Raw genomic sequence first — 14,225 nt, forward strand, 5'->3', positions numbered from 1 at the left:
GCCCGCGGTGCGCGCGCTGGCCCGGCAGCATGGCGGCGGCGGCGGGCGCCCCTCCGCCGGGTCCGCCGCAACCGTCTCCGCCGCCGCCGCCCGAGGAGTCGTCCGACAGCGAGCCCGAGGCGGAGCCCGGCTCCCCACAGAAGCTCATCCGCAAGGTGTCCACGTCGGGTCAGATCCGACAGAAGGTGAGCCCGCGGCGCGGCGGCCCGGGCGCGCGCCCCTCACGCCGCGGCAGCCCCGGCCGAGGCCCGTGGCCCTGCCCGAGCGGCCGCCCAGGCCCGGCTCGGCCCGGCCCGGGGTCCCGCGGGCGTCACCGCCCCGGTCGAGCGTGCCCCGCCGCTGTAACGGGCCGGCGCCCCGGGCGGAGCGCGCGGCCCCCGACGGACGGCGGGCGGCTGCGGGGCCGGGCGGGGGGCGCGCAGGTGGGCGCCCCCGGGGGCCGCGCGCTGGGCGGGGGGCGCGCGCCGAGTTGGGCCGCGAGGACCCGGAGGAAACTGAGGCCTAGATGCGGGGGACTGCGCTCGTGCCACTGAGCGGGTCCCACGCGGGGGCTCCCGGCTGCGCCCCGCGGGCGTGCGCGGTCCCCAAACCCCGGTTCTGCACGTTTCTCAGGAGCAGTCGGGTGGTGTCCCGCGAGTGCCCTGCAGACTTCCCTGTGGTGCCCTCAGAAGTCCGCTCGCACCCGGGTGCGAGGGATCACCCCTTCACCCCTTCATCCCAAAAGGGAAGGAAGGGATGCGCGTTCAGTGACCGTCTCTCTCAGCAAAGCGGGGACCGCGCACCCGCTTGGCACCCAACTCTCCACGGAGAACTCCTGACGCTAAATGTTAGATAAAGACGCACGTCCTTTTTGCAGGAGGAAAGTTGCACCGTTTGTTTTCCCATTCTGCTTCCTATTGAAAACTGCTTACGGTTTTTGCTCCAGGTGAGCCCGCCGGGTTAGAACACTGCTTCCTCAGGCAGGTGGCTGGACAGGTGGCCTCGAGCAGGCTGGGTCCCTGGGAAAGCGCTGGCAGATCCGGTTGGCACGGACTTTCTCCTCCTGCTGCAGTGCGCTTTTCCTCCGGGGCGGATTAGGTTCAGCCGTTCCGTTCACCGTGGGAACCTTCTCTTCTGTCAGCCTTTGATACCTGCGATGGGGGAACCTGAGGTCCTAACATGTTACAAACAGGTTTGTTGTGAAGTGCTCCAGTTATTCAGCAAATAGGTACCGAACACCTGCTTTGTTCCGGGTATAACAGTAGCAGTAGTGATAATAATGATAGCAATAGCAAATAACAATTCTTTAATAAGCCTTCTATGTGCCAGGCACTTTCTTGGGTTAGCTTTACAGCACTTGACGTGGTTAGTTTATTAGTACTGGTGAGAACCCAATAAGTTGGATGCTATCATCTCTTCTTTTGGAATTGGAATAGAAATAGAATCAAGGTTAAATGACTTGCCCAGGGTGTCACAGGTCGTAAACGTGGATGTGTATTGTGTATTGGAACCATGGTCAGGAGCGTAAGATGGAAGGCAGTTTCTACACCTAGGGATTCTCAGTCTAGTTGGGAGATGGACACCTGTGCACCTGACATGACAACATTGTAAGTGCTGTGGAAACTCGGGGCAGAGACCTGCCCTGGGGAGGCAGGAGAGATTTCCTTTAAGGTGAGATCTTGAGGGATAAAGAATTCGCCAGGCTAAGTGGGTAAGAAATGGCCTTCTACATATTTGAACGTTGCGTCTAGAGCTTTAAGGACAACTGCGAAATGATCAGAAGTTGGGCCAGAGGTGGATCACGTTGATGAGACTTATTAGTTGGCAGGGTTGATTAGGGCTGAATTTCGAAGGGGTGGTCCTTTGAGGGGTTTGCTTTTTGGCCTTGGGCAAGAGGTGGCCGCAGAGGATTGTTAAAAGTATGGGGATGATGGATCAGATGTGCTTTTGGAAAGATCTCCACATAGCCCTAAATGGTACTGATAGCAGTTGCTTTCTCCTGTTGCCCAGGCAAGGTACTGACCAGTGTGGGGTGGATCATGTGATTTACAAGGTTGATTAAGATCAAGATTGTGTTGAGAGAGATTTGATTCCTGGGAGATTCCAGTGTCCAGAATTTTGTTGGTTAGGAGGTGTTTTTGCTTTCCTTCTTTTTTCTCCTAAAACAATAGCTGCTATACCAGCTGTTCTGGTTGAGGAGGAGTGATGGGTAGACTGTTAAAAATACACCCCGAGGACTTAGAGTTTCTGAATACAGTCACATCTGCTGTACAGATAGCTTAAGGCTGATTTTTTTCTGAGTTGTTAAGAGATTGTCAGAATGTGGGAATGCGAGGTTGACTATGTAATAGCTCCATTTTTCTTCCAGCAGATAAGCCATTCACAAAATTCCTCTGGTATCTTTGGTACATAATAGAAACATCAAAAATGGTATGGGATAGCAGTCTGAGTCTAAAAAGAAAAACAGAACTCACCTTAAGTATTTAGAACAGAAGGAATGTAATCTAGGGGAGTGGTCACACAGGTGATGGGAGAACTGAGAGTGCAGGCTGCAGTGAGGCAGCCGGAGATGAGGCAACAAGCAGGAAACTGCTGCCACCCCTAAGTTGGAGGGTGAAGGAAGGAGATGGCATTTCAGACTCCAGGGACAGCTGTCACCCACCAAAAACTGGGGTCACAAGGGGTCCATCTGGCAGTGGCTGGAGCCTTGCGAGGGCGCAGCTGCTGCTGCGGATGTACTGTTCCCCTCCTGCCTGGGAACCCTGGCCTTGCAGGGGTCACCTCCTTCACAACTTGGATGGAGCAGAAGGACAAAGAATGGATCTGAGGACAAGCTGGCCCAGGACCAGAACTGTATGTATGTCAGGCTTTTAAAATATTAGTCTAGTGCAAGTCAGAGCTGTCTTAATGAAGAGAAAAACAAAAGAGAATGTCTTAGAACAGTGCTCCTCAAATTTTAATGTGCAGACACATCTCCTAGGGGATCCTGTTAAAATGATGATTATGGTTGAGTAGGTCTAGGGTGGGTGGGTCCTTAGAATGTGCATTTCTTTTTCTTTTTCTTTCTTTCTTTTTTTTTTTTTTTTTTGAGACCAGGTCTCACTTTGTCATCCAGGCTGTAGTGCATTGGTATGATCTCAGCTACTGCAACCTTTGCCTCCTGGGCTCAAGTGATTTTCCTGCCTCAGCCTCCCAAGTAGCTGGGACTACAGGCAAATGCCACCATGCTGGCTAATTTTTGTATTTTGTTGTAGAGATGGAGTTTCGCCATGTTCCCCAGGCTGGTCTCAAACTCCTGAGCTCAAGTAATACACCCACCTCAGCCTCCCAAAGTGCTGGGATTATAAGCTTGAGCCAATGCACCTGGCAGAATATGCATTTCTAACAAGCTCCCAGAAGATGCTGATGCTGCTGGTCCGTGGACCACACTTTGAAAAACAAGACCTTATGGCACACATGTAAAGAGAAGCCTCTCCAAACTTCAAATAATTCTTCAGGTTATAGATCTTTAGCATATTGAAAATTTGATGTGTGCAGATCTGTGATGGCCATTTATCAGTTTAGCATTTCATGCATGTCTGATTTTTTAATATGTTCGAGCTCTTTAGAGTTGAAGCTGTCCCCAGCAAAGACATTACTTCATTTGTATTTCCTGACTACAGTACACAGTAATGACTCTGTAGAACTGCATAGCTAGAATGGAAAGAAAGAAAATGGAGCTAACACTCCGACCAGCACATTCACCAGCACATTATAAGGTATTTTGAAATTTCAGTGAAGAACCGTGAAATTCTGCGAAGCTATCAGTTAAGAGTTTAATTTATTTAACAGTTTCTAAAAAGTTAACATTTTTTGGATATGAGCATGAAAGTGCTTGGATTCCTGATTTTAAATTTAAACAAAGCATTTTTTCCATTGTAAAATGAAGACTAGTAAAAATTAGGTAAAGGGCTTAAGTTGTAAAAAACTTAAAAAAAAATGCACCACAGTTTTATGAGATATAATTCACATGGGATACAGTTCACTCATTTAAAGCATGTGGTTCAGTGGTTGTTAGTGTATTCGCTGTTTTGCAACCATCACCACAGTCAGTTTTAGAACATTTTCATCACCCCGTTTCCTCTCAACTCCCTCAACCGTAGGCAACAAGAATCTACTTTCTGTCTCTGTGTTTGCTGATTCTGGTCATTTTACATAAATGGAATCTTACAATATGTGGTCTGGCTTCTTTCACTTAGCATAATATTTTCAGGGTTCATCCATGTCAGCATGTATCGGTACTTCATTTCTTTCTGTTGCTGGGTAATATTCCATTCTACAGGCACACTGTATTTTATTTATCCATTTATCAGTTGATGGACATTTGGGTTATTTCTACTTTTTGGCTATTCTGGATAATGGTGCTGTGAACATTCATGTACATGTTGTTGTGTGGACATAGGTTTTCATTTATCTTGGCTGTACACCTAGGAGTGGAAGTGCTGGGCCATATGGTAATACTACCGGACTATTTTCCAAAGCTGCTATAACATTTTACATTCCCACCAGCTGTGTATGAGGAGGGTTCTAATTTTTCCACATTCTTGTCAGTACCTGTTATTATCTCTCTTTTGATACTAGCCATCCTAGTAGGGATGAAGTAATGTAAAAGATTTTTAATGCCATTTTATTGTCGGATTTCAGAGTCTAAACTTTGGTGTCAGATGAAGTCGCTTCAGACCCTGCGCTTCTAGTTATGAAGCATGCGATTGTGGACAGTGTGTCTAAACCTCCCTTAAGACGTGGTTTCCTCATCTGTAAACATGGAAAATATTAGTTCTTGGGTTGCCTGTAGTGACAGTAAATGTTAACTCTGTGTTCCTGAGTCTCAGTTTCCATGTCTGTAAAATATAAATAACAGTTGTTACATCCATAAAATAGGAATGGGGATGTTAACTCATAGAATTAAATGGGATAATCTGTGTAGAACACCTAATATAGTGGCTGATGTATAGTAGATGATCACTAAATGGTTGCTTTTGATTATTTTTTGTCTTTCTGATTGTTCTTTTTTTTTTTTTTTTTAATCCCAGATAGGAATCATTTCCCTGACTCCATTTTTCTCCAGCTCAGGCTAGTCTGAGTCTCCATCTCTCAGCTCCAGAAGAGCAAATACAAAGAAATCTGGTGGAAAATTAACAAAGAGCATTTTTTAAAGAAATTGTTAATTTATTGAGTACTAGTGGGAATACCATGGGCTAGGTATTATATTTTTTATTTCACTGGTTCAGTTTAACAGCAAATATTTGAGATCTTAACATTGTTAATTGTTGTGCGAGGCACTAGGGGTATCTTATTGAGTAACGACAACAACAAAAATTTTTAGAGATGATAGTCTAGAAGACATTAATAAAACAATCACATGGTTAATATAAAGTTGTGATAGGGACGGGTGCTGATGAGGAGAGGGCCAGAATACTTTGAGAGGACATCATATGTGAATTTGACCTGATATCAGGGAGGTCTAGGAGGGCTTCTTGAGGCAGTGACTGGCTGGGGTCTGAAAGGTGAGTAGGGAGCAGTGCCTTCTGCTTCTGGCAGTGGTGAGCTGAGTGACTGAGGCGCCATTCTTCCAAGCACAGTCTGCTAATGAGATGATGCTGAATTTCTGGACTAGGATCTGGGGTGGCTGAAGGTCTGTGGAAGTGAGTGTGGTATTTGGGGCTGCTTTTGACCTTGGAATCTGTAGTGGCATCTGTAGTGGATTTGGCATCTCTACCAAATTTGGTCCACCTAGAACTTCAGGATGCAGGCATAATTAGATATTAGTTAAATATCTTTTAAAAATGTTTTCTTTCTTTTTTTTGAGACAGGGTCTTGCTTGGTCATCCAGGCTGGAGTGCAGTGGCATACTGCAGTCTCTGGCTGGGCTCAGGCAATCCTCCTGCCTCAGCCACCTGAGTAGCTGGGACTCCAGATGCGTTCCATGACGCCTGGCTAATTTAAAAACACATTTTTATGGAGACGGGGGTCTCACTATGTTGCCCATGCTTGGGGTCTCAAACTCCTGGGCTCAAGCGATCCTCCCCTTTGGCTTCCCAAAGTGCTAGAATTACAGACATGAGCTACTGTGCCTGGCCAAAAATTTTTATTTTGAGATGGGGTCTTGCTATATTCCCCAGGCTGGTCTCAAATTCCTGGGCTCAAGTGATCCTCCTGCTTCAGGCTTCTGAGTAGCTGGGAACGTAGGCTCAAGCCACTGTGCCTGGCCAATTAAAGATTTTGAGAGTAAATCATCGTGAACTTAGGAGAAACTCTAAATCCAGTGTCGGTTTCTTTATAAGAGAAAGGGGAGGGAGATTTGGACAGAAAGACATATAGAGGAAAAGGTTATGGGAAAACAGAGCCAGAGATTAGAGTTCTGTTGATGCAAACCAAGGAATGCCTGGGGCCACCAGAAGCTGGAAGAGATAACAGATGGAATCTCCCCTTGAGCCTTTAGAGGGAGTGCGGCCTTCTGATCTCTTGATCTCCTACTTCCAGCCCCCAGAGCACTGAGACAGTCAAGTTTTTTTGTTTTTGAGTTTTGTTTTAAGCCTTGAAGTTTTGTGGCAGCCCTTAGGGCAGCCCTGGGGAACGAACACTGGGTCCTGAGCAAAACAAACATGGGAGCCGAGAGGCTGAGCCCTGTGAGACTGTCCGAGAGGCTGAGCCCTGTGAGACTGTCTGAGAGGCTGAGCCCTGTGAGACTATCCGAGTGCCTTAGCAGGGCTGAGGTGCCAGGTTCTGCCAAAGGGCAACAGTCCTGGGTGACACCCTCCCCTCACAGTTTGGATTGGGATCCAAAGAAGTCACTTCCAAGGAATGCGCAGGAGCCAGAAGTAAGACTTTGGAAGGACTGCAGCCCTGCTTCAAGTCACCTCAGTCCTCTGAAATTAAAGTAATCCCAGTGTACTAGTGTCTCCAGATTCCCAACAGAAACAAACTTTAATCCTCTCTAGAGGGAGATAACATCAATGGAGGCCTCTAATGACTTTCACAAGTCTGTTTGTAAATTCATTATTGTGCATACAGTTAAAAAAAATAGACATCAAGGGAGGCAAGTCACTTGAGTTAAAACCAATAGAAACAACAGACTGGACAGATCCGCAGGGCTTGTAGATACCAGACACAGACTTTACAACAACTATGCTTATTGTGTTTGAGGAGATACGAGGTCAGATTGAGAGTTTTGGCAGAGAACTAGGAACTGTAGAAAAGAACCAAATGAAAATTCTAGTCCACACTGGCGTGATGGCTCAGGCCTATAATCTCAGCATTTTTGGACCGAGGCAGGTGGATTATTGGAGGTCATGAGTTTGAGACCAGCCTGGCCAACATGGCAGATCCCGCCTCTACTAAAGATACTAGACTTTTTTTTTTTTTTTTTTTTTTTTAAGATGGAGTCTCACTCTTGTCACCCAGGCTGTAGTGCAGTGGCATGATCTTGGCTCACTGCAACCTTTGCCTCCTGGGTTCAAGCAATTCTCCTGCCTCAGCCTCCCGAGTAGCTAGGATTACAGGTGCCCATCACCATGCCCAACTAATTTTTTGGTATTTTTAATAGAGATGGAGTCTTACCATGTTGGCTAAGCTGGTCTCGAACTCCCGATCTCAGGTGATCTGCCCGCCTTGGCCTCCCAAAGTGCTGGGATTACATGCGTGAGCCACCGCACCCAGCCAATAAAAGAAATTTTAAAATCGAAAAGCATAGTGATCAAAATTAACTAACCAAAAAAAGAGCAGATTAGACCCAGGCTGAAAAAATTGTGTGACCCAGAAGATAGCTCAGAAGAAAATACCCACAAGGAAGCCTGAAGACATAAAAAATGGAAAAATTTGGAGATGGTGGGAGACAGATATAGTAAGAAGGTCTTACTTGTGTTTAATTGTCACAAGAGAGGAGAAGTGAGAGAAAATTGAGGAGACACAATATTTGAAAAGATAATGTGGCCAGGTGCAGTGACTCACACCTGTAATCCCAGCAGTTTGGATGCTGAGGTGGGCGGATCACCTGAGGTCAGGAGTTCAAGACCAGCTTGGCCAACATGGTGAAACCCTGTGTCTACTAAAAGTACAAAAATTAGCTGGGCGTGGTGGCAGATGCCTGTAATCCCAGCTACTCAGGAGTCTGAGGCAGGAGAATCGCTTGAACGTGGGAAGTGGAAGTTGCAGTGAGCTGAGACCACACCATTACACTACAGCCTGGGCTACAAGAGCGAAACTGTCTTAAATAGAAAAAAAAAAAAGAAAGAAAAGATAATACCTGAGAATTTTCTACAACAAATAACAGGTACCATCCACAGATTCGATAGCCGTATGAACTGAAAGAACCATATCTAATCAATTCCTGGTACACCCCTGTGCTCTGCATAGTGATGTTTCCGGACGATGATCCACATGGACAAAGGTGGTCGCATAAGATTATAATGGAGCTGAAAAATTCCGATTGTCTAGTGACGTGGTAGCTGTTATAATGTTGTAGGGCAATGAATTACCTATGTGTTTGTGGTGATGCTGGTGTAAACAGACCTACTGCACTGCAAGTGGTAGAAAAGTATAGCACATACAAGTATATACAATACATAATAGTTGATAATGATAATAAACAAGTGTGTTACTGGTTTATGTATTTACTATCTATACTTTTTATTATTTTAGAGTATATTCTTCCTACTTATAGAAAAAAGAAAAACAAATTGTAAAACAGCCTCAAGCAGGTCCTTCAGGAGGTATCCAGAAGAAGGCATTGTTATCATAGGAGGTGACAGCTCCATGCGTGTCATTGTCCCTGAAGACCTTCCAGTGGGATGGGATGTGGAGGCAGAAGACAATGATATTGATGATCCTGACTCTCTGTAGGTCTAGGCTAATGTGTGTGTTTGTTTCTTAGTTTTTAACAAAAATATTTAAGAAGTAAAATAATTAAAAAAATTAAAAATAGAAAAAAAGGTTATAGAATAAGGATATAAAGAAAATACTTTTGTACAGGTGTACAGTGTGTGTGTGTTTCAAGCTAAATGTTACTACAAAAGAGTCAAAAATTAAAAGTTTATAAAGTAAAAATATTACAGCAAGCTAAGGTTAATTTGTTATTGAAGAAAGAAAGTCTTTAAAAAAAAAATGTAGTATAGCCTAAGTGTACAGTGTTTACAAAGCATACAGTACTGGTCAGTAGTGTCCTAGGCCATCACATTCACTCACCAGTCATTCACTGACTCATCCAGAGCAACTTCCAGCCCTGAAAGCTCCAGTTACGGTCAGTACCCTATACAGGTGTACCATTTTAAACATCTTTTATGACATATTTTTACTGTACCTTTTCTATGTTTAGTTATATTTAGATACACAAATACTTGCCATTGAGTTATAGTTGCCTACAGTGTCAGCACAATGATGTGCTCTACTGGTTTGTAGTCTAGGAGCAATAGGCTATGCCATACAGATTAGGTGTGTACCATCTAGATTTGTGAAAGTACACTCTATGATGTTCACATAGGATGAAATCACCTAATAATACATTTCTCAGAATATAGCCTCATTGTTAAGCAACTGATGACTGTAGCACCGTTGAGAACCATAGATGAAGAGAAAGAGAGAAAGGCGGAGGTTCAGTGAGTCAAGATCACACCACTGCACTCCAGCCTGGGCAACAGAGTGAGACTTTGCTTCTAAAAACAAAAACCAAACAAAAAAAGAATGACAGCTGTGTTCTTAACAGAAACAATGGAAACCAAAAGTCTATTGAAATTTAAGTGCTCAGAGAAAGTGACTGTGAACCCAGAATTCTGTATGCAGCAAAAATGTCCTTCAGAAAATACAGTTGAAATAAAGACACTTTCATATAAACAAAAACAATGTTTTTGCCAGCAGACCCACACTAAAGGAAACATTAAGTGTTTTTTGTTTGTTTTGGCTAAAGGAAAATGCTCAAGTTAAATGTTAGAGTTACAGGAAGGAATGGAGACTTAAAAAGGGTTTCTACGTGGAAAAGACCAAATGATTGTTAACTATAAAAATTATGCCTTTGAGTTTAAAATATATAGAATTAAAATACATGACAACAATGTCCTGTAGGTTAGAAAGGAGGCAAATGGAGTAGAACTTTTCTAAAGTCTTTCCATTTCCAGGAAGAAGAACAAAGATCCAGTTATATTAGACAAGTCAGGGATGCATGTTGTATGTAATCTGTGTGGTGGCCACCAAAATTGTGATAGTGTGTGATATCTAAGCTAAACAAGAAAAATAGAATCAGAGATTCTAAATCTGAAAGAAGGCAAGAAAAGAGAGAAAACACTGAACAATTGGGACAAAGAGAAAGCAGACAGTAAGTTAGTAGACTGAAATCCCAGTATATCAGTAATCGTATAAATCTAAGTGAACTTAAATGCTCCAGTTAAAATACAGAGATTGTGAGATGGGATACAAAAGCAAATCCTGACTAGGCTATTTGAAAGAGATACATTTAAAACATAAGGATATTAAAAGATTGAAAGTAAAAGAATAGAAAAAGATACTATGCAAACACTAACCAAAAGAAACTTGGTGTAGCTATTTTAGTATCAAAGTAGATTTTAAGGGCAAAATTATTAATAGAGATAAAGATATACTGATAAATGAGAAAAAGTTTATTTTGGATATAATAATTTAAAATTTGGAAGTAATAACTTCAAAATATGTAGAAGAAAAATTAACACAATTGTAAGGGAAACAAGTTCATAATCATAGTGAGATGTTTTAACACACCTGTCTTACATGCTATACATCAAGTAGACAAAGAAATTTGTAAAAGTTTAGAATTGAACAACACAAGAACTGAACTTTTTTTTTTTTGGGAGACGGAGTTTCTCTCTGTTGCCCATACTGGAGTGTAATGGTGCAATCTCTGCTCACTGCAGCCTCCACCTCCCAGGTTCAAGTGATTCTCCTGCCTCAGCCTCCAGAGTAGCTGGGACTACAGGTGTCCATCACCATGCCACCATGCCTGGCTAATTTTTGTATTTTTAGTAGAGACGGGGGTCTCACCATCTTGGTCAGGCTGGTCTCGAACTCCTGACCTCAGGTGATCCACCTGCCTCGGCCTCCCAAAGTGCTGGGATTACAGGCGTGAGCCACTGCACCTGCCACAAGTACTAAACTTGACCTAATGGAAATATATAGAACACTGTACCTAACAATTGTAGAATCTAAGTTTTTTTCCAATGCACAGGCACATTTGTCGAAATTCACTATATGCTGGCCATAACGCAAGTCTCAACAACTTTCAAAAGAGTTGAAATTATAGAGTATGTTCTGACAACGACAGAATTAAGCCAGGATCAATAAAAAGAAAATCTCAATGTATTTGGAAATTTTAGATATCTATTTCTAAGTAACTTATGAATCACAGAAAGCTTAAATATTTTGAGTTGAACAGCAGCAAATATGTATATATAAAATGAGGTACAGCTGAAGTCATGTTTAGAGGGAAATTTATAGCTTAAAATACATATATTAGAAAAGAAGATGTGCTGAAAATCAGGTAGAAGAATAGCAACACATTAAACTCAAAGGAAATAGAGTATTTTTTTAAAGGATTTATAGAAGAATGAGGAGGAGGAGGTTGCTGATCAAAGAGGTATGCAAAGGCCCTGTGGCAAGAGGGAGCTTGGGGAAATCTTGGGGCTGAAAGAAGGCTGTGGTGTTTAGGGCTGGTAAGCATCAGGAGCCCTTGGTTGGGATCTGACACTGGAGAGGGTTGGAGGCTGTGTTAGGGAGCTCTGCCTGTTTTCCCCCAGATTAGTGGGATACTATTGCTTTAAGATTTTAGGAAGGAGCATAACCTAATCGGATCGTGGTTAAAAGGTGGCTCTAGCTGTGCTGCGGTTGCCTGAGTGGATGCTGGCTGACCCAATGCAGTGAAAGATGCTGGCAGACTGGGCCTGGGCTGTGGCTGTGGTGATGGGGGAAGTAGCTGGATTTGAGAGATGCTGAGGAGGTGACATTGTGAGAACTCAGTGATGGTTTGGTGTGGGTGTTGAAGGAGAGGAGGTTTGTGATTCCTGTGATGAGCTGGATAATGGAACTCTTCTCTGATTTAAGGAGCTGTGGTTGAGGACAGTTTTGGGGATTTTGCTGTTACCTGGCTCTGCTGCATGCTATCCTGGAACCTCTTATTCTCCACTACCCCAGTTTTGCCAATGAGCGATATAGATTCAGCAGTTAGGTGGCTTGCTAGTGTGCCATGAAGCCATATAGGTCTCACTGAACCCAGATAGGGCCTCCTTTGTCCCTTCCTTCCCAGCCCCCAGTCACGCAGCAGCAGTGAGAATGGTTCATCTGAGCCTGAGAGTGAGGACAGTGTGACGGGGTCAGGGCCCGATTGGATGCTGGGGCCATTGGCTTTTAGGAGGTGGGCAGAGGAGGAAGAGGAGGACTAGTCAAAGAAGGAAGGACTGGCAGGGGAGGAGAAAGAGAAAGGGGGCTGCAGAGAAGCCTCAGAACCAGCACAGTTTACCTCTAAATACCTCAGTGTATGTCTCCACAAAATGAGGATATTTTCCTATATAACAATGCCATTATACCTGAAAAAACTTTTTAACATTTAATATCCAGATCATTTTCAAATTTCCCCAGTTGAACCAGAAATGCGATTTATGACCTTCCTTTTGGGAACCAGGTACCCATCAAGTTTTATGCATCATCTTTGGTTGTTGTTATCTCTTTAGTTTGTCGAATTAGGACAGCTTCCACTGTTCTCTCTTCCCGTTCCCTACCTGCCTACGACATCAACTTTTTCAAGAGACAAGGGCAGTTGTCTTGTATTAATGACTTTTTTTTTTTTGAGACGGAGTCTCACTCTTTCGCCCAGGTTGGAGTGCAGTGGTGCAATCTCGGCTCACTGCAACCTCCGCCTCCCAGGTTCAAATGATTCTCCTGCCTCAGCTTCCCAAGCAGCTGGGACTACAGGCACCTGCCACCATGCCCGGCTAATTTTTGTATTTTTAGTAGAGATGGGGTTTCACCATGTTGGCCAGGCTGGTCTCGAACCCATGACCTCAAGTGATCCGCCCACCTCGGCCTCCCAAAGTGTTGGGATGACAGGCATGAGCCACCACACCCAGCTGTATTAATGACTTTTAATGGTAAAAACCTCCATTACTTTTGCACCAACCTAATAATCTTTCTGGATTTTTCTGATTGTTTTCCCATCATTCTTTTACATCGTTATTTTATCTCCTATATTATCTATAAAGTAGAAGTGAGCAGTTTCAAAGAGTCTCACTTCTATATTTCGGTTGAGATTTTGGGCACATCCCTAAATATGGAATGCTCTGTGTTCTACCGCATCCCACTTGGAGGCGTGCATGTCCTGCCAGGCTGTCCCCTTCTGCTGTGTCATTGCTTGGTTTACATATTTCTAGGTCTTTCTTCCTTTTTTTTTTTTTTTAAATAGAAGTGGGATTTCCCTACGTTAAGCCAATCTGGTCTTGAACTCCTGACCTAAAGTGATCCTCCTGCCTTGGCCTCCCAAAGTTTTGGGATTACAGGCATGAGCCACCTTGCCCGACCAGATCTTTTCATTGGAGATGTGATTTCCCCTTTACAATTAGGAAGTAATAGGTGATTCCTGGGCACTGTGCAAATATCCTTTACCCCAAATGGTTTCCACATTCATACACAATACAGTACTTGCCTGAATCAATTTTATTATAAGAGTTTGTAAAATGGAGATTCCTGCCACCCCCGTTGTGTCATTTATTCCACATTTATCTGTTGGTGTTGTTCTGTAAAGATATTTTCTTGGGGCCAGGCGTGGTGGCTCATGCCTGTAATCTCAGCACTTTGGGAGGCCAAGGCTGGGGCGATCACTTGAGGTCAGGGGTTCGAGACCAGCCTGGCCGATATGGTAAAACCCCATCTCTACTAAAAATACAAAAAAATTAGCTGGGTGTCGTGGTGGGCGCCTGTAATCCCAGCTACTGCAGAGGCTGAGGCAGGAGAATCGCATGAACCCAGGAGGCGGAGGTTGCAGTGAGCCGAGATCACACCATTGCACTCCAGGCTGGGCGACAGAGCGAGACTCCATCAAAAAAGTGAAAATAAGAGGATATTTTCTCACTTCAACTGGGTTAAGGACCACAGTTCCTCCTAAAAAGGCAGGTCAATTGCTGGATTCTTTGTTTAATTACCAATGTTTGAGGTAAGGATTTGGTAAATAGTCATCCCCAATAGAGGCAAATGTTTCT

General features: G+C 44.0%; 1 protein-coding gene across 2 annotated transcripts in view; it reads left to right on the top strand.

Annotated features, from left to right (window-relative positions):
- The window catches only part of DGKD (diacylglycerol kinase delta), a 118,894-nt gene continuing 104,669 nt past the window's right edge, over positions 1-14,225 (top strand). The window contains exon 1 of one of the 2 annotated variants that reach the window (XM_054479025.1): positions 1-185. In XM_054479025.1, the coding sequence (XP_054335000.1) occupies positions 30-185 (156 nt within the window). In that variant the 5' untranslated portion in view covers positions 1-29. Of the gene's footprint in view, positions 186-827; positions 1,172-14,225 lie in introns of those variants that run through there. The other variant, XM_054479026.2, reaches the window with a different exon arrangement.

The sequence above is a fragment of the Pongo pygmaeus genome, chromosome 11, assembly GCF_028885625.2.
Source record: "Pongo pygmaeus isolate AG05252 chromosome 11, NHGRI_mPonPyg2-v2.0_pri, whole genome shotgun sequence".
Lineage (NCBI taxonomy): Eukaryota > Metazoa > Chordata > Mammalia > Primates > Hominidae > Pongo > Pongo pygmaeus.